At 43.8% G+C, this 20,531-nt stretch overlaps 1 protein-coding gene across 1 annotated transcript; it reads left to right on the top strand.

Moving 5' to 3' along the window:
* The first annotated feature begins 338 nt into the window (after window positions 1-338).
* Hnrnpul2 (heterogeneous nuclear ribonucleoprotein U like 2) lies at window positions 339-14,541 on the top strand. The gene is made up of 14 exons (XM_057778452.1): window positions 339-1,192; window positions 3,756-3,891; window positions 4,184-4,260; window positions 4,715-4,854; window positions 5,250-5,340; window positions 5,436-5,548; window positions 5,944-6,207; window positions 6,387-6,509; window positions 6,885-7,013; window positions 7,733-7,901; window positions 12,090-12,290; window positions 13,762-13,835; window positions 14,102-14,209; window positions 14,329-14,541. The coding sequence occupies exons 1-14, from the start codon at window positions 658-660 to the stop codon at window positions 14,407-14,409; spliced, it is 2,241 nt and encodes a 746-aa protein (XP_057634435.1). The 5' UTR covers window positions 339-657; the 3' UTR covers window positions 14,410-14,541.
* Window positions 14,542-20,531: the final 5,990 nt, after the last annotated feature.

Genomic DNA, 20,531 nt, shown 5'->3' with positions numbered 1-20,531 from the left:
AAGCCCTTTGCCTCCGAGCCACAAAAACAACTGCTGTGCACCCGCCAGCCCTCCGGCTTGTCTTCGTTTATCACTCTCAGAAGAGGCGGTGAAGGAATAAGGAGGCGAGGACATCAAGCTAGACCTAGGGTGCCTCGGCAATTGGGAGCGATCAGGAAGTAAGAGTATTGACAGGGTGGGCGGGGCTCTGGTGCGACTGCGCAGAGCCTCCAACTGAAGTACGGAAAGAGAGGCGCACTCCCGCTTCCGGGCTGCGAGGCACTTGAGCCGTAGCCAGCCTTTTCGGCGCAGGCCCCCTTGCGGCTGCGCAGTTAAGACGCCTCCGCTGATTGGCCCGGATCTGTGAGGGGAGGGAGGAGAAGTGAGGGAACTCCGTCGTTCTGGGCGCGCACTCGCCCGCGGTCGAGAGTCGAGTCCCCAGGAGGCTGCTCCTCGCCGCCTTGTTTTGGGCTCCGTGAGCCGAAAGGGGCAGGGCAGAAGAAGGCGACACAAACACGCCGCGGGAAGAGCGCGGCCCCGGCCTCTGCCTGCGTGCGCTTACTAGCGCGGGCTCAGTACTGGCGCGGGAGGCGCGCGGCGGCGGCGCCTGCGCGGTCGGGCTCGGTCGACAGTTCGCAGGGGAGGAGGCGGCGGGAGGCGGAGGAGGCGGCGGCGGCGATGGAGGTGAAGCGGCTGAAAGTGACCGAGCTGCGGTCGGAGCTGCAGCGGCGGGGCCTGGATTCGCGCGGCCTCAAGATGGATCTGGCGCAGCGGCTTCAGGAGGCGCTGGATGCTGAGATGCTGGAGGACGAGGCCGGCGTTGGTGGCGCCGGGCCCGGCGGGGCCTGCAAGGCGGAGCCTCGGCCTGTGGCCGCGTCGGGCGGAGGCCCGGGCGGGGACGAGGAGGACGACGACGACGACGACGAGGAGGAGGACGAGGAGGCGCTGCTTGAGGACGAAGACGAGGAGCCACCTCCTGCTCAAGCTTTGGGGCAGGCCGCGCAGCCTCCTCCGGAGCCCCCGGAGGCGTCAGCCATGGAGGCCGAACCCGAATCCTCCGACACACCGGCGGAGGCCACGGCCGGGTCAGGTGGGGTAAACGGTGGTGAAGAGCATGAGACCGGCAAGGGGGAGGAAGACGGGCCGGAGGAACGGAGCGGGGATGAGACGCCGGGATCCGAGGCACCGGGTGACAAGGCCACAGAGGAACAAGGTGAGGAACTTGCAGCAGAGCAAGGCTCCAACCTGCCGGGTGCGTCCCCGATCCAGCACCCCACCCCGCAGCGCGCGATCTGATTCCTTGTTTCCACTTGCCCGAAAGTGCACGATTCCCGTGGCTGTGTGCTGGATTCCCCAGGGAGCGGGGTTTTCATCCCTTGCCCATCTTTTGGAGGGTTTGGGTGCGTTGTGGCTCCACGGTTCCTGTCTAACGCGATTCCTCAGTGTTAGTGGAAGTGTGTGGTATGGTGTGCGTGCGTGCGTGTGTGTGTACTGCTTTCGAGCTACCTGTGGATCAGCCTTTAGCGGAAAATTTGCTGGGAAATTGGCGGACTACAGGTACCCGTTAGAAGCTTAGACCTTCGGCCTAGCTGACAGTCAATTTCTTACCGTAAAATCGTTATCCAGTGAGCAGTCTGTGAAATGTTGCTCTGTCAAACCCATGTTAGAGCACACGCTTCACAGAGAGAGCCTCTGGATAGCTAACCTTGCTCCTTCCTGCTGCAGCGGTGGGAGACAGTGTCTCTGTGAGCGGTTGGGTTTAATCATTAACTAGCAAAGAGAAAGAAAGCCTTAGGCTGGTAACTTTTAGTAGCATGTTAGTTGCTTGAATGGAGCTTTTTCCCTTCTCCCAATTGTCGTATTTTAATTCTCCTTCCGAGTCGGTAAATGAGCATATTATAGACTTATCCTTCCACACTGGGGCCTTTAAGGTCCCTAACTTCCTGAGGTGGAATATTGAGGGGTTCTAGTGGGTAAGTTGAGTAACCTTGTGGTAGAATATGTGTAGTGACTTTTCCCCAGGAGTTAATGACCTTTCTCCTTTCTTTTAAAATGCTGGCATGGTTAGAGCTAATCCATAGTGTCTGTCAGGAGGGAGAGCTGCTTCCAAGTCTTACTTTCAATTGGATTGGCTGAGGTTTTTTGTTTTTTGCACTTCTTTAAGGCTGTTATTGTCCTGTACTTGGAATCTATTTTTCTTTTTTTTTTTTTTCTTTTTTTTCGAGACAGGGTTTCTCTGTGGTTTTGGTTCCTGTCCTGGAACTAGCTCTTGTAGACCAGGCTGGCCTCGAACTCACAGAGATCCACCTGCCTCTGCCTCCCGAGTGCTGGGATTAAAGGCGTGCGCCACCATCGCCCGGCTGGAATCTATTTTTCAATGACTGTATACAGAGTGTAGGTTTTTTTTTTTTTGGGAGGGGGGTTGTTGTGTCTAACGTTCTGGAACAAAATCTCTATTATATAACCCTTGACTTGTTTGTATTCCAAATAGCAGATAAAAGATATTGACGGGTAAGAGAGCACTTTAGAGGAATTGTCAGACTATTAAGCCTTCAAAACATGAAAGCCTAAGGTGAAAACCCTTGTGTACTCCTTGTAAAGAGTGGTGCTGCCGGGCTTAGTGTCACGCCTTCAGTCCCAGCACTTGGGAGGCGGAGGTAGGCAGATCTCTATGAGGTGATCTTTTTGTTTGGGTTTGTTTTGGTTTTGTTTTTTTCGAGACAGGGTTTCTCTGTAGTGTTTTCTTTCATTCACTCATTTTTTTCTTTCTTTATTTATTTTTTGGCGCCTATCCTGGAACTAGCTCTTGTAGACCAGGCTGGCCTGGTTTAGGTAGAGATCCACCTACCTCTGCCTCCCGAGTGCTGGAATTAAAGGCATATGCCACCACCTCCCAGCTACATTGTGAGTTCTAAGACAGCCAGAGCTACATAGTGAGACCCTGTCTAGAAAGCAACAACAACAACAAAAAGAATGTCACTAAATGTACACCACCACCTTCCTGCCCCAAATTCCATGTAGTGTTATTTATGGTTCACGTGTGACTTAATGATTTGCTCTGGTAACTTTCAGTTCAAATTCCTGTTAAAAATACAGCTGCCGGGCGGTGGTGGTGCACGCCTTTAATCCCAGCACTTGAGAGGCAAAGGCAGGTGGATCTCTGTGAGTTCGAGGCCAGCCTGGTCTACAAGAGCTAGTTCCAGGGCAGGCTCCAAAGCTACAGAGAAACCCTGTCTCGAAAAACAAAAACAAAACAAAACAAAAAAGAAAAGAAAAGAAAAAAAAATACAGCTGCCATAGTGTGGTTGTGCATTTTAAGGCAAAAAAGGCAGTCTCTTAAAGAAATTGTAAGGCTTCTGTGCCATGTACCTGCTGAAAAATGTTAGAAAATAGTCATTAAGTACTTGTTATAAATTCAAATCTGATGAGAACTGAAAGAAACTCACCTGTGAAGGTTTTTAAACGACTTCAGGGATATTTTTCTATCCTGTTAGTGGGGAGATCTGTCAGGTTGGCTTGAATGAAGTAGATACATTTAGAATGGAAAAATTGCCCAACTTTTTCTATTTCTTGACTGTATTTAGTTCACAGTGCCCCCCCCATCTTAATCAATAAAAAGATACTGGAAATAAAACATATGGATATAAAACATATGGTTATAATAGGAACAAATACCCCCAGTTTCCCCATATTGGTTAACTCAGATTCTCTTAGTTCTGAGCTTATTCTATGCTCCAGTATAAAAACTGCTGATTTTCTTTCCCTCCCTTTTGTAGGAGATGACCAGGATAGTGAAAAGTCAAAACCAGCAGGCTCAGATGGTGAGCGGCGGGGGGTAAAGAGACAGCGGGATGAGAAGGATGAACATGGCCGAGCTTACTATGAATTCCGAGAGGAGGCTTACCACAGCCGGTGAGGGAAACTCTCCCTTGATGGGAATGTCTGCTCTGCTTTTGGTATTCCTGGCGTTGATTGGACAGTCTGGAAGGAGGGGTGGATTGAAAAATGGAATAGATCTTTATAGGCATAAGTTTTAGAGTAAATAAATCTATGATGAAAGCTATTTCCTTTTCTCATTGACTGAAAGAAGCTGTCTGCTGGAATTTGATAATTCACTGATACTTTAAAATGGACAATGCCACACAAACACCTCCACGAAAGTAGCTTTGGTTATATTGCATTTGCTCTCCTCTCCTACCTATAGCTCGAAGTCTCCACCACCTCCAGAAGAAGAAGCAAAAGATGAAGAGGAGGATCAGACACTTGTGAACCTGGACACATGTATGTATAAAGCGAATTGCTTTGTCTTTTTTTTTTTTTTGAGAATGGGGCCTTGCTATTTATCCCAGGTTATTTTCCAACTTGTGATCCTCCTGCCTTAGTCTCTGGCATGATCTAGAACTGACTTTTGAGAGTAAAACTTGATGGCTTGAGTATTTGGACATTTTTTGTATCCATTCATAATTGGGCATAATGGTGCTCTCAGCACTTATCAAGTGTTTAGTGTTGTAGTAAACCGGGCATATCTTTCGTGTTATGTTTCTTTTATTTAGATTTATTTACTATGTATACAGTGTTCTGCATGCACACCAGGAGAGGGCTCCAGATCTCATTATAGATGGCTGTGAGCCACTGCTGTGGTTGCTGGGAACTGAACTCAGGACCTCTGAAAAAATAGCTAGTGCTTTCAACTTCTGAGCCATCTCTCCAGCCCTATATTTTTCTTTCTTAACAGATACCTCAGATCTCCATTTTCAAATAAGCAAAGACCGATATGGAGGGCAGCCACTTTTCTCAGAAAAATTTCCTACCCTTTGGTCTGGGGCAAGGAGTACTTATGGAGTAACAAAGGGAAGAGTATGCTTCGAGGCCAAGGTAAGGGCTCTTTCAAGTCAGTTATTAATTTCAGCTGTGTGTTGGCCGCCTAGCCAGTACTTTATTAGTGCAGAGAAGGCACCTGACTTAACATACCTTAACTCTGAGCAACAAAATTGATCCTTATGACTTTGTTTTGTTTTCTTGTTTGTTTTATGTGTTGGGGATTGAACCTCAGGGGCATGTACATATCAGGTGCTTTATTTCTGAGCTATATATCCAGACCTACAAATTTGGTCTTTGGTTTAGGTTTAGTGAAAATTGTTTTTCTGATATTTAGCTGTGTTCTTTTTTTTTTTTTCTTTTCAGTTTGTGTACAAATCTTATCTTTGTAACTCAGACTTTGTACCTACATTGCTCAAAGTACCTAAGAATTCCTTTTCTGACTTGACCAGGTAACACAGAATCTCCCAATGAAAGAAGGCTGCACAGAAGTTTCTCTACTCAGAGTTGGGTGGTCTGTTGATTTTTCCTGTCCACAGCTTGGTAATATTATTTTTTAACTTCTTGCTGTGTTTATTACCATATTGCTCACTCTGTGGGAACTTTACAGATAGATAATTGATTGTTGACTATCCTAGGTGAAGATGAATTCTCTTATGGTTTTGATGGAAGAGGACTCAAGGCAGAGAATGGGCAGTTTGAGGAATTTGGCCAGACTTTTGGGGAGAATGATGTCATTGGCTGTTTTGCTGTAAGTGTTCCTGTAAATTGTGGATTTATAGCAAAGAGTAGATAAAAGGCTGAGAGGATTCAGCTGTGCTTCCAACTACGGGCTTTTATACATTCTATGCATTGCTTGGTTATTTGAGCTGTCCAGTAACCCCAGTATTTATTTGCTTATTTCTACATGTATTGGGGGGGGGGCATGTCAGGGTGTATATGTGAAAGTCAGAGGACAGTTTTCTCCTACCATGTGGGTTCTAAGGACCAAAGTCATGTCATCATACATGGTGTGACATGTGCCTTTACCCACTGACCCATCTCTCCATCCTCCCAACTAAAGAAAAAAAAAAGTAAGCTGTAAGATTTCATTGTCCTTAAAACCTCTGTCAACCTGTAAGTGCTCTTGTGCTTTTGTCCCTGTAGAATTTTGAAACTGAAGAAGTAGAACTTTCCTTCTCCAAGAATGGAGAAGACCTGGGTGTGGCATTCCGGATCAGCAAGGAATCTCTAGCAGATCGAGCCCTTCTACCCCATGTCCTTTGCAAAAATTGTGTCATAGAATTAAACTTCGGTCAGAAGGAAGAGCCCTTTTTCCCACCACCAGAAGAGTTTGTGTTCATCCATGCTGTGCCTGTAGAGGAGCGTGTACGGATTGCGGTTCCTCCTAAGACCATAGAGGAGTGTGAGGTATGCCAAATTGCAGAAGTATGGGCCTCGTGTTTTAGAATAGTGAAGGCTGTGTCCTTTCAGGTATATTCTGAAATTACTGTCAAATTTGGATAGGAAAAATATAAGAATATTTTCTAAAGAAAGTTGGATTTTAAAAAATGACTCTTTTTACATTCCTATTTTCCTTTTATTTGCAGGTGATTCTGATGGTAGGACTCCCTGGATCTGGGAAGACCAAGTGGGCACTAAAGTATGCAAAAGAAAACCCTGAGAAAAGATACAATGTCCTGGGAGCTGAGACTGTGCTCAGTCAAATGAGGGTCAGTTGCTGAAAGGTGGGGGAGGGATGGTTAATCAGCAGTGATGTTTGCTCTGGAGACTCTGGGAATCTTTGATAACCTGTCCTCAGTCAGGGATGGAGGGTGTCTTTGAAGTGTATGAGAACAAGGGCTACACATGTAAAAATGTAACTTTCTGTCATGTGTTAAAATATGCTCCATACCTGCTGGATTGTCAAGTCTCTGAAAATGTACAATCTGGAGTATGTATAGGTTAAGAATGGAAGTAATTACTATAAGAAATTAGTAGTGTGATGAGTTGGTCTTATCCATGTAGCATTTAAAGCAGGTGACTTTGGGGATCTTGAACTTGCTGTGTAACCCCTTATCTTCCTCCTGTCTTCTTGCACTTATCAGATGAAAGGGCTGGAGGAGCCAGAGATGGACCCCAAGAGCCGAGACCTCTTAGTTCAGCAAGCTTCCCAGTGCCTTAGTAAGCTAGTCCAGATTGCTTCCCGATCAAAGAGGAACTTCATTCTTGATCAGGTATTCAAACATTTAAGAGGAACCTGTTTTTAAAGGCGGTCCAGAGATAAAATTTTTCAGCTTTTTAAAAGAGTGAAACTGGGATACACACGTAGGACTGAATTAAGAATTAAGAAATAGACTCAGGTCTGCTGCGCTGAGTTACATAATGTACTGGAACTCGTCATACTGTTATCCTGAGAGTATGAGCTAGATGATAGAGGAATAGAAGGAGATTTGGGTTCATTTATTTATTTCTTTTATTTAGTCAATATCTTGACCTACTTACATTTGTGATCTTGAACAAGTCTTTTACCTCTCTAACTTCAGTTTTCCTGATGTGTGAAATATTTATCAAGTAGAGTCTCAAATAAAAATCAAAGGAGATGCCAGGCAATGGTGGTACATGCATTTAATCCCAGTACTCAGGAGACACAGTCAGGCAGATCTCTATGGTTCAAGACCAGCCTGATCTACAGAGCTAGTTCCAGGACAGCTAGGACAACACAAAGAAGTCCTGTCTAAGAAAAAGAAAAGTCAGAGGAGACTGGGGTTATAGCACAGTGATAGAGCAGTTTTCTAGCATGTACAAAGCCCTAGGTTTGATCCAGATTACTACAAACAATAGTAATAATAGTGATTATTAAAGAAAATTATGTATTGACTTCTAATCTGATGCTTCAGCTGTAAGTTTAGTGGTGATTTTTGTTCTTAAAACATGTTATTACTTCCATTGCTAGTGTAATGTGTACAACTCTGGCCAACGAAGGAAGTTATTGCTGTTCAAGACTTTCTCCAGGAAAGTGGTGGTGGTTGTCCCTAATGAGGAAGATTGGAAGAAGAGGCTGGAGTTGAGAAAAGAAGTGGAGGGAGATGATGTGCCTGAGTCTATAATGCTGGAGATGAAAGGTGGGCTAAAATTGCATAGATTAGAGAATCTTGTCCCTGGTTAGTACAACCCCACTGGAACCTTGTAGTACCAAGAGTGACTCTCTACATCTAAAGTATAAATTTAAAAACAATTTAATGGAGGCAAGTGCTTGACAGTAGACCCCTTGACTTGTGGCTAAAATACAAAAGGGTAATGTCTGGGCATAGTAGTTAGCACATGTTTGTAATCCCAGCACTTGAGATGGTCAGGAAAGAAGATCATGAATTAGATTAGCCTGGATTACATAACAGGACCTTGTCTTGGTTGGAAGGAAAAAATCAGGGTGGTGCTTGCTTATAATCTCAGCATCTGGAAATGGAAAGCAGGGAGGATAAGAAGTTGGAGGCTAGTCTGAGCTAATGATGCTGTCTCAAATGGAAGAATGAGCTGGGCAGTGGTGGTGCACGCCTCAGACCGCAGCACTCCAGAGGCAGAGGCAGACGGATGTCTGTGAGTTTGAGGCCAGCCTGGTCAACAAGAACTAGCTCCAGGACTCTTAGGACTGTTACACAGAGAAACCCTGTCTTGAAAAAATCAAATAAAATTAAAAAGAAGTATGAGAAATGATGTTTAAATCCAAACAAGATACTTAGATGTGAAGGAAGGGAATTGAGTCAATTACCTATTAAATAAGTATTTATAGTGTATACTGTTTGTCAATCATTTCCCTAGTTGTAGAAAAATATCGGCATATAAAATGAAACTTCACAGTAATAAATACAATTTTAAAGTAATATTTACGTTCCACAAAAATGGCAAGAATGATTGTTAACGTTCAAATGAAAATACAGTAATTGCAGAAAATTGTCTCTACCATATGTTGATTTCTGTTACAATAATAGTTTTATGTTTTGTTTTCCTTTTTATTTTTTGATTTGTTATTTGCCTAAGCATACGGTCATCTCAAGGCAGCGTTAGCTATGTTGATTGGTCTTGTTTTATGGTGTTCCCTCAGATCATATTCTTCATCATGTTTCCTTTCACTCATGGCTTCCCACTCACCCTCTCAGCTGCTGGCTCTGAAAACTCTCATAACCCCTGGCTATGGGAATCACTTCTCACATCTATGGGCTGGAGTGTCTGAATTTATACAGAATGAATTATGCGAGCCCATAGAAAATACTCAGGCACTTGGAATTTAATGTTGTTTTATAAAATAGGGATAACTGGATTCATCTGAGAATCATAATTGAAGTAAAACTCACTGGGACACAGTCTATGAACTTGATGTTCATAGAACGATAGATGTGTCTGGCTATAGTGTATAACTAACTGTTCAGTGACCGGCCTTGCTGTCATTGCGTGTGTGTTATTAGAGATGATGTTTTTAGCATGCGCACGTGAGTGTGCATGTGTGTGTATGTGTTAGGGTCTACTGAGAATTGAAACCCAGGGCCTTTGTACATGTTAGGCAAGTGCAGTGCCCCTCACCTATACCGTCAGTCCCATCTTGAAGTTCTGAAAATGTTACTTCTTGACCAGGCATGGTGGTACATGCCTTTAATCCCAGCAGATCAGAGACAGGTGGGTCTCTGAATTTGTGACCAGACTGGTCTAAACAAACTAGGCAGGTTACATAATGAGACCAAGTTCTTTTTTTTTTTTTTTTTTTTTTTTTTTAGGTTTATTTGTTTTATTTCTGTGAATGTTTTGCCTATATATGAATGGTGCCCTTGGAGGTCAAAACTGAACTACTACAGTTAGAGACAAGACAGTTGTGAGCACCTCTGTGGGTGCTGGGAGCTGAATCGAGGACCTCTGCAAAGGGCAGCGAGATGCTTTTAACTACTGGGTTAGCTTTCCAATTCCTGAGACCAAGTTTTTAATCTAAGCAACACCAAAACGTGTTCAGTTACGAGGTTAGCCTGTGTTCCTTCTGTCTTGATAGCTCATTGATGTATTTTGGATCACTTAAGAATTTGTAAACCTAGCCGGGCAGTGGTGGCGCACGCCTTTAATCCCAGCACTCGGGAGGCAGAGCCAGGCGGATCTCTGTGAGTTCGAGGCCAGCCTGGTCTACAAAGGGAGTTCCAGGACAGGCTCCAAAGCTACAGAGAAACTCTGTCTCGATAAACCAAAAAAAAAAAAAAAAGAATTTGTAAACCTATCTGGCATAAAGCCCTTTGTCTTCATATACTATTCAATTTAGGGAAAAGATTTGCCTTAGGCATGGTACCACAAGTCTTACACTCAGAAGACTAAGGCAAGAAGATTGCTTTGAGTTCTAGGTCATTCTGGAATATATAGACAGGCACCATCTTTAAAAAGAAGAAAGCCATGGTGGCACTTGACTCTAATCTCAGATTTTAAGAGATTGGAAGCAGCCAGGTGGTGGTGGTGTACACCTTTAAATTCCAGCACTCCAGTGGCAGAGTCAGGTAGATCTCTGTGAGTTCAAGGCCAGCCTGGTCTACAGAGCTAGTTCCAGGGCAACTAGGACTGTTATACAGAGAAACCCTATCTTGAGGGCCCTCCCCCCAAAAAAAAAGAGATTGAAAGCAAGAAAATCAAGGTCATCCTCAACTATATAAGGGAGTTCCAGGTCTGCCTGTGCTACCTGAGACCATGTCTCAAAAAAGAAGTTAGTTTGATTATCTAAGGATGAGTTGGTATGAGCCTAGTACATTTTAGTGTGTTACTAAGTTAAACTTTGAAAGTATTAGGCTTGTCTTGCTGTCGTGTTCAGACCTATATTCTACCACTTGGAACAGTAAGGCAAGATCTTTAGTTTGAAACTGGAACAGACTGTATAGCAAGCTGAAGTCCAGTCTGAGCTTTGTAACAAAACAATCTCAAAGGAGAAAAAAAGTAAAATAAAAAGAGAAGCTAAGTGTAGTAGCAACAACTATAATTGTAATCCCAGTTTTCAGAAGCCAAGAGGCAGGAAGATTCAGACCAGCCTGGGATACATGAGACCCTATGTGTAAAAAAACCAACAAGAGCTAGATGGTGCAGCCCTTAAAGACTTAGCTGCATAGCATGAAGCCTGAAGTTTTGATCCCAGCACCCACATAACAAGTCAGGTACCCTGTATACTCCTGAATCTCACCACTGAGCAGGGTGGCAACAGGATGGTGAGTCTCTAGATTTTGAGAGGGACCATGTCTACAAAGGAGTAAAGTATGGTAGAGAATACCTGACATTCTACACTAGCCTTCTTACACTAACACATACTCGCTTAGACATATACTATTAACAACAAAACTGGGCATGATCCCATCAGAGACAGGTAGATCTCCGAGTTCAAAGCCAGTCTGGCCTACAAAGTGAGTTCCAGGACAACCAAGGCTTTGTAGAGAGCTCCTGCCTCAATAAATAACAAACTGAGTGTTGACTCAACTGTAATTCCAGCACTCAAAAGGCTAAGGTACTTGAGGTTAGCCTGGGCTATAGAACTAAAGCAGAACCTACCATACCATTGCATTATGAAATTGAAGAGGAGCGGCCTAAGGTTATTAAAAAAAAACAACCTTAATTTATCCAGTTATCATATGAGAATGACCACCACATATCTGATAGATACCCCTGAGGTTATGCAGAAGTTAATTTGGATCCTATGGAAATGTGAAGTCTGAAGAGACAACAGAAGGGGGAAGGCAGTGTAGACAGTATGTAGATGAGGTAAATAAACAAGCATGGGGCAGCATATAGATCATTGATAGAAATGCCCGTAATTTAAGTTAAAAGTGCAGCTAAAGCCGGGCGGTGGTGGCGCACGCCTTTAATCCCAGCACTCGGGAGGCAGAGGCAGGCGGATCTCTGTGAGTTCCAGACCAGCCTGGTCTACAAGAGCTAGTTCCAGGACAGGCTCCAAAACCACAGAGAAACCCTGTCTCGAAAAACCAAAAAAAAAAAAAAAAAAGTGCAGCTAAAAAACAAACCTAAGCTATCAGCCAAAGTTCATAATTAGTAATAAGTCTCCGTGTTGTGATTTGGGGGCTGACTAGTGGGACAGAGAAAGTCTCAAAAATGGGAAAAACAAAGCAATCAAAATAAAAACCCTTGGATATAGCTCAGTGACAGAACACTTGATTAACATTTGCAAAACCTTGGATTTGATCCCCAAAGCCACCAAAAACTAAAGTATACTTCCTGTAGTAGACTTTCATGCATTCTTACCTTGTCTATACTTTCTAGGCCCACAAGCTTCTCTCTTATTCTTATAGCCAACTTCTCTCTACCTGAGAAATGCGATTATATGGATGAGGTGACATATGGGGAGCTGGAAAAAGAAGAAGCCCAACCCATTGTTACTAAATACAAGGAGGAAGCCAGGAAGCTGCTGCCCCCCTCTGAGAAGCGGACAAACCGCAGGAACAATCGCAACAAGAGAAACCGGCAGAACCGAAGCAGAGGCCAAGGCTATGGTGAGTCCTGGAGACTTAGCCATCCACAATGAGCAACTTTCCTAATGAAGCTTATTTCTTCTTGTCTTTAGCACTTGGTTCCTATTCATTCCCTATAATCCTTCAGCCAGAAGGGAGTTATTGTGGGGCAAAAAATATGTTTCCTTGAAACACAGTCCTGTGCTTCCTCATCTGTGTAGCTTCTGTGTGAGCAAGTGGGTTCCAGACTTCACTGCAGTCTTAGGATGTGTGCAGTGAAAGCCAATTCTCCCCTTAAGATTTCTTGGTGTTTTATGAAATCAACCCAATTGCCCTGCTTTTTTTTAATGACAAAAAAGTCAATGCATTCTTCCATCCTTTCCTTTTAAAGCGTTACAAAGCAAGTTAGTTATTAGTGGAATTAATTTTTCCTCTGAATGTCTAGTTTGCCAGCTAAATCCCCAGGGCGTATTTAAGCCAGGCGGTGATGGTGCATGCCTTTAATCCTGCACTCAGAAGGCAGAGACAGACAGATCTCTGTGAGTTCGAGGCTAGCCTGGTCTACAAGAGCTAGTACTAGGGTAGGCTTCAAAGCAACAGAGAAATGCTGTCTCGAAAAAAAGGGCAAAAAAAAAGTGTGTATGAGTGTACAATTGTATGTAAATCAACAGGTAGTTAGTGTTAAATATTTCTCAGACACCAGGAATAACAACAGTTCCTAGCCTTGAGTTCTGTGTAGATGGTTTTGTTTTGTTGGGGGGGGGGATAGTTTTTTTGTTGTTGTTTTTGTTTTTTGTTTTTTGTTTTTTTTTTTGGTTTTTCGAGACAGGGTTTCTCTGTGATTTTGGAGCCTGTCCTGGAACTAGCTCTTATAGACCAGGCTGGTCTGGAACTCACAGAGATCCGCCTGCCTCTGCCTCCCGAGTGCTGGAATTAAAGGCGTGCGCCACCACCGCCCGGCTGGGGATAGGTTTTTTGAGACAGGGTTTTTCTGTAGCTTTGGAACCTTTCCTGGAACTAGCTCTTGTAGATCAGGCTGGCCTTGAACTCAGAGCTCCGCCTGCCTCTGCCTCCTGGTGTGCTGGGATTAAAGGTGTCCACCACCACTGCCCCACTAGATTTTGTTTTCTTTGTGTGCAGTAAGTGAAGGGTATAGGTTACATGATACCTCAGATCCCTTTTTGGGCTGAGAATCTGAGTGGTAAATGGCATTTTTATTCATGTCTGTAACTCTGCCATGCATCCTTTTGTCATCTAAAATATTTTGTAGGGTTGGGGAGCTTCAAAAGCAGGGTGGCTTTGTTATCTTGTGTCTATTCTTCTGCCCTCCCCTCTCAGACTCTTTTAATAAAGGATCCTGGCTGGTGCTTTACTTAACATTGTGTGAGCCTGGCCAGAGCAAGCCTCCTCCTCCCATAGAATTGCCTTGGGCTCCAACTTTTTGATTTCCACTCAGATGTGGAGCCAGGACCCCATGCCAGCTGTCTGAGCGCCCTCTCCATTTCTCTTCCAGTGGGCGGGCAGCGCCGAGGCTACGACAACCGGGCCTACGGGCAGCAGTACTGGGGGCAGTCTGGAAACAGAGGGGTGAGTGCAGCTCTCCTTCTGCTCCTCCCTCTGGGCTGTGAAGCCATTCCTATTGACTTGGGGGAGCAGAGGGGTTTGGGCTGTTTTCTTAGGTCTTTAGGGTTTTGCCCACTTAATATGTTCATCTGGAAGAATTTAACCTGGGGAAAAAATTTACCCTGCTTATAGTATCAAGATGAAATAATGTCTTGTTCAATAATGGGTAACTGTGGGTTGTGCTTCTGGAGACCCATATATCACCACCACTCTTCTTTCTCCTTCCTCAGGGCTATCGTAATTTCTATGATCGATACAGGGGTGACTATGATCGATTCTACAGACAAGATTATGAGTACAACAGATACAGAGACTATTACAGACAATACAACCGGGATGTGAGTATTATCTTGGCATAGATTTAGGGTGAAGGGGAAAGGACCAGCTGGATGAATGTCATGCCTCTTCATCCTCAGCCAGCTCTGGCTCTAAGTGATGGGGTTTCCCTCTCTTCTAGTGGCAGAATTACTACTACCACCACCAACAGGACAGAGACCGATACTACAGGAACTACTACGGTTACCAAGGGTATCGGTGAAGCCCCTGCTGTTTTCACCTGTCAGCCATGAAGCTGAGGCTCTGGGGATGCCAAGCATCCCCCAAAACACAACCAAGGAAAACAGGGGCTGTTGGGGTGGGGCTGAGCTGCCGGGGAGGGGTGGTTGGGGGGAGGGTATGCAAGCAGGGGTGGGGGAGGGGGGAAGTGGAAGCAAAACAAAACTGTACATTTTTTTTTTAAAGTTTGTTGAAAAGAATATTGTCTTATTCTATAAAACATTTCAAACCTAGTTAGGTTATTTGTAATCAAAAAACATTTGCACAGAAAGCAGCACTTAGGGCTGCCTGTTCTGTACCCTGCAGCTGGATAGGAAAAGAACTAAAAATGACACCCTCCAGCACTCTAAGGCAACTGGAATGGTAGCCCAGCAAGGGAGAGTGGTGTGGGGAGAAGGGAACACCTTAGGGAACTCTGCATAGCAGGCAGGAGTAGGGACAGAGGAGGCAGGATTGGGGGCAGAGGGAGCACCTGTGACCAGGGCAGTGAAAATAAATGATTGGCTCTATAAGTCACTTGCACCAGTTAACCGTTTGTATTTTCGTTACCAACCTTTCTCTCGGGATATCTGATCTATTAGGCTGGGAAGCCCAAATGTCCCACTGTTCACTTTGTTGTGCCTTTGTGCTGTCTGCCTAAGGCACAGAGACTGCTAGTTGGGTGGTTCTATTATATAGGATTCCCAGGCTATGGGGACTATTGGGGACTACAGATCAGAATAGTTTTTTTCCCCATCCATGTTTTATGCAATGAATTCCCATAAAGTCTGGAGGAGAGTGGGAACATAGCCCTCAGTCTAAAGATGGTGATTTGCCAGGCCCTAGACTCTTTGTCTTCTCAGTTGATAGAGGCACGAGATCTCTAGATCATTTGCTAAGATTGCCTGCCTCTTTTAGTGTGAGGGAAGGAATGATTCTCAGGGTTTCCGCTCACAGAAGCGCAGCAAGACGATGTTCACTGCGTCCGGATATGTATATAGGTAAATCTGTGGTGTGGGCTGTCAGGCCCAGGTGCTGAGGATAGCAAATATTTTATACAGTGGGGGACGCTGCCCTGCTGCTGTTTTTGTTTTTATTTTTGTTTTGATACACAGATGAGAGTGAGTAGAAAGGGGGGGGGCAGCTTAGTAGGGCTGCAGAAACTTGGGAAGACTGTGAATGTGTGTGTGGGTGCCTACAGGGGAGCACCTTTTCCCAACTTACTGAAACAGGATTCCTTCTGGGGTGTTTCCTTGTGAGCCCCAGAGAGGCCTTTCATCGAGAGACTTCATTTGGGATCATTAAATATGTAGCTTTACCAACACCCTCCCAGTTCTTTACAGAACAACTACAGGTTGCTGGGTTCAAGAATATGGGCAGGATATGGCAATGCTCTTTTAATACCGAGCTTCAATTTAAACCATCCTGCTTAGCTAAAGCTTACTCAGCAGCAGCATCCTACAGTACTTCCTGGTGAGAGAAACCTCTGGGCTGTGCTACTAGAACATATTTCACATCCACTTCCTCACGTGAGCATTTAGTTCTCTTGTTTAAACTTGTGCTGAGATTTGGATCTTCCCTGTCCTGATGTCCTTTCTGTGCACTTCTTCTCTGGGTGTTCAGACCCTTACTCTGACTCTCTGGTCTGTTAGGACTCAACCTTCTATTCAAGGACCTCTTTCCAAAGGTCATTTCAGGCCTGGAAGGAGATAGCTTGCTCATGTTGTGTCTTTTCTATCGCACCTGTCTCTTATGGTGCCACAAATGGATTTGTGTGTTACAGTGGGTGAAATGACTGCATGTATCTTTATAACTCACTGGCATCATTAAGGGAATTTGAGAAAGCTTTGTTTATAATGTCAGGGCAAAAACTGGAGCCCAAAGAAATCCCCTTAGGAAAAGATTATGTTATAAAAGAAAACTTAGTTTCCAGAGGCAGAAGCTGACCCTTCAGATGTTCAGTCCTCCAACAAATAACACTTTTATAGTAGTCTGTGACATGGATTGTGGATGGTTGGACCCACAGATGGGTGCATAAACTTAACACTGAAGTTTGCAGCAACGGGTTAGAGACTATACTTATTATTAATTTGATAATAGAAAAGTTTTCTTTTTAAAAAGCTGTTTTTCTAACTGAATGGAGAATAAAGCTGCCACATCCTTGTTGGGTCTGTCCAAGAGGTCTCTTGCATCAAAGTGAATGTCTGCATTTTGTTTCTGTCTCGTGTTTTTATTATGAAAAGAAATGTTATGGTGGGGGGGGGGTGGATTATGGTGACAGGAGGGAACCCTGGCTTTGTTTCCCTTAGAAGACTTGTTAGGTGTTTATCAGACTTCTGTTGTAGTTGTAGATGGAAAAGCTTGTGAGAAAAACAAACACCATATGGAGCCTGTAAATGTTTTTGCACAACCTGTAAAGCATTCTTGGAAGTGGCCAGTAAAAAAAGAAAAAAAGGGTTTTACCATTTAAAAAAAAAATGTAACTGTGTCATTGTTTACATTGTAACTCTTCCCTGTTCTCATCACATCATTCTGGCAACAAATGTAGGCACAGTAGTTCCAGTTTTAGAATAAATGACCATTTGGATTGAATTTTCCTATCTCCTGTGGCTGCACTGACTGGAGTGATCCTGGGGGTGTTTAATAATTTTTTTTTTTTTTTTTTTTTTTTTTGGTTTTTCGAGACAAGGTTTCTCTGTGGTTTTGGAGCCTGTCCTGGAACTAGCTCTTGTAGACCAGGCTGGCCTCGAACTCACAGAGATCCGCCTGCCTCTGCCTCCCGAGTGCTGGGATTAAAGGTGTGCGCCACCACCGCCCGGCTTTAATGTTTATTTTGAGACAGAATCTCATTGTAGCCCAGGCTTGATCATCCTGCCTTAAATCCCAAAATGCTTTGTTTATACGTGTTTGTCACCACCCCCAGCTTATTCACCTATTTTAAATTTTGGTGTATGCACAGAAATGCACATCAAGTGTTCATGCAGATGGGGAGGGGAAGTCACGTGGAGGTCAGAGGACAACTTTGTGAAGTCTTTTTTTTTTTTAATATTTATTATGTATACAATATTCTGTCTGTGTGTATGCCTGCAGGCCAGAAGAGGGCATTACAGATGGTTGTGAGCCACCATGTGGTTGCTGGGAATTGAACTCAGGACCTTTGGAAGAGCAGGCAATGCTCTTAACCTCTGAGCCATCTCTTCAGCCCCTTTGTGAAGTCTTTATCCTACCTTTATGCAGGTTTCAAGGATCAAACTCAGATTGTCACACTTAGATGAAGTGCCGAGCCATCTCACCAGTCCCTTCATTTTCGTGCTTAGTTACCAAGTTGTACTCGATACAACCAAGGATAGCTTCTTTGCATGGCTGCTGTGCCCTTTTCTATAATGGGAACCATCTATGCATGGATTTGTCTACCTAGTGTTTGCTTAGAGAAACATTATTATTTGAAATTTTATGTGTGTGTGTGAGTGTTTTGCCTGCATCTAAATTCACCCACCGCGTGTGTGCGATGCCTTTGGAGGCTATTAGAGGGCATTGGAGCCTCTGGAAATGGAGTTAACCCATGGGTCTAGCTGCCATGGGGATGCTGGGACTGAGTCCTGGTCCTCTGCAAGAGCAGCAAGCGAGCAAGTACTTACTTGTAACCACTGAGCCATCTCTCTATCCCTTTTATACTAACATCTGGAGCCATTAGGGTAGAAAAATCAATTGTCTATTTGAGGTTAAGTGAAAGGTTCCATTTATGAAAGCCATTAAGTTTATGTACAAATAATTATTACTTAAGAAGAAAAAGTCTTCATTTTCCCTATGCATTTGAAGAATGGAAGTTATAAAAAACATTGTAACAGCATTGCAGTGTACCGAACTGACGGGGTTTAGTGTTACATGCTGCTGCTGCTGGCAGCAGCAATCAAACCCATTGATTGCCTCGTGTGGGTCACTGGAACCTTTTTCGGTCTTTTAAAAAGGGTATATTTCCTATTATAGCCTAGGCTGCTACCATACCAAGCTCACTAGGATTTTTGATTTTTTTACCTGTTAATGTTATACACCTATGAAGATCAAGATGATTTTGGGGAGTTCTCTGTTCTACCATGTAGGTCCTAAGGATTGAACTCAGGTCATCAGACTTAATGGCAGGTACTTCTACCCACTTAACTGTAGGTGTTTTTCTGTCCTGCAAGAGCTCAAACACACTGAGGCTTATATTAATTATAAATGCTCCGCCAAAAGCTCAGGCTTATTACTAATACTAACTAGCTCTTACATTTTAAGTTAACCCATATTCCTTATTTACACTCTGCCATGTGGTGGTACCTTTATTAGCATGTCATGTTCATCTCCTCTGCATCTGGCTTGTGACTCCAGACTCTACCCTTCCTAAGTTCTCAATTTGGCTTTTCTGCCTATCTTTTTCCTGTTCAGCTGTTGGTCAGTCATCTTTTTTATTAAACCAATCACAGTGACAAGTCTTCACAATGTACAAAAGGATTATTCCACAGCACTGAACCATCATCTTAGCACGCATTGTTGGGGCATTTTAAACTTAATGTTGGAGCTGCTTATAATTAGAGCATAGCTGGGCATGCTAGCACTTGCCATTTGTCCTAACACTAGATAGGCCAAGGCAGGAGGATTGCTGTGAACTCAAAACCAGTATATACCAGATCAGCCTGCATTACAGAGCAATACTATTTCAAAAAACAAACCAAGAACAGCTGGATATATTGGTATGTGTGTAATCTTGGCACTGGGGAGTTGGAGGCAAGAGGATCACAAGTAATACCCTGTCTCAAAAAAAATCCCTAATGGTCCACCCCTCAGCTTACTTATTTTTTAAAAAATATTTATTTATTTATTTATTTATTTATTTATTTATTTATTATGTATGCAATATTCTGTCTGTGTCTATGCCTGCAGGCCAGAAGAGGGCACCAGACCCCATTACAGATGGTTGTGAGCCACCATGTGGTTGCTGGGAATTGAACTCAGGACCTTTGGTAGAGCAGGCAATGCTCTTAACCTCTGAGCCATCTCTCCAGCCCTCTCAGCTTACTTTTTTAAAAAAGATTTGTGTTTATGCATGTTTTGCTTGCACATATGTGTATGTGCCATGTGTGTGCCTGGTGCGTGCAGAGCAAGAAGACTGTTGGATCCTCTCTAACTGGAATTAAATTCAGTTGTAAATCATGTGGGTGCTGAGAACTGAACCTCAGTTCTCTGCAAGAACAGCTGCTTATAAACTACTGAACCATCTCTTCTAGCCCCACTCTAATTATTTTTAATGGGTATAGTTCACACCTTGTTTGTAGGGCTGCTAACCTGGGTTTTCTCCTCAACCAGCTATTCACCCATATGACCAGGTATCAAATTGGATGAGGAGAGTAACCTGGGTTTTTTAGTGGGTAAGGTGGTGTGACAGTTATCCTAATGCCAGTGTTACATCTGCCACATCTGAGCTGATAAGATTTTCTTACTACCCTAGTACTCGCCCAACACTGATACAGTAGGAAAGGTATTAAGCACCCATTGCATACTGGGTATTGTGAGCAAGCAGGGATTATAACAAGGATCCTTCTTGGATAGTTACCACAGGTATCAAGAAATAAAGATACTAAAATACTGAAATTAAACTTCAGCACTGAAAGTGTGGTGGTGATGTGTACAGGCATACTCTTGTGAATGGAATTCAGAGGAACTCTTCAAACAAAACACCTTCTGGAAGGTACTCTGGGTCTCCTAAACTTGCTAGGCACTCCAGGTACGTGTGATCTCTAGCCAGGATAAAGGTATGCATACCATGCCAGGCTGTGCTCTTTTTTGCTGTTGGCTTTGTTTTGTGTTTTGGGTCTTTTTGGTTCTTCCAGACAGGGTTTCTCTGTGTAACAACTATGGCTGTCTGGGAATTCTATAGACCAGACTGGCCTAGAACTCAAGAGATCTGACGGCTCCCAAGTACTGGGATTAAAGGCGTGCACTCCCACCGCCTGGCTTGTACTTTATTTATTTATTTATTTTTTAATATTCTTTGGTCATTTTGAGGAGAAAATAAAAAGCTCCAGTTCAACAAGAAAACAAACTGGGCCAGGTGGTGGCTGCACATGTCTTTAATCTTGGCACTTGGGA

The sequence above is a fragment of the Chionomys nivalis genome, chromosome 8 (assembly GCF_950005125.1).
Source record: "Chionomys nivalis chromosome 8, mChiNiv1.1, whole genome shotgun sequence".
Taxonomy (NCBI): Eukaryota; Metazoa; Chordata; class Mammalia; order Rodentia; family Cricetidae; genus Chionomys; species Chionomys nivalis.
Note: the sequence above shows the minus strand (reverse complement) of the source record. Positions and strands in the feature narration are given on the sequence as shown.

What these genes read in the sequence shown, in the direction of transcription:
- Hnrnpul2 (XM_057778452.1), top strand. Translation starts at nt 658, where the DNA reads ATGGAGGTGAAGCGGCTGAAAGTGACCGAGCTGCGGTCGGAGCTGCAG. An exon ending in AAGCAGAGGCCAAGGCTATG is followed by an intron (nt 12,291 to 13,761) that starts GTGAGTCCTGGA and finishes TTTCTCTTCCAG; the next exon opens with TGGGCGGGCAGCGCCGAGGC. An exon ending in ACAGACAATACAACCGGGAT is followed by an intron (nt 14,210 to 14,328) that starts GTGAGTATTATC and finishes CCTCTCTTCTAG; the next exon opens with TGGCAGAATTACTACTACCA.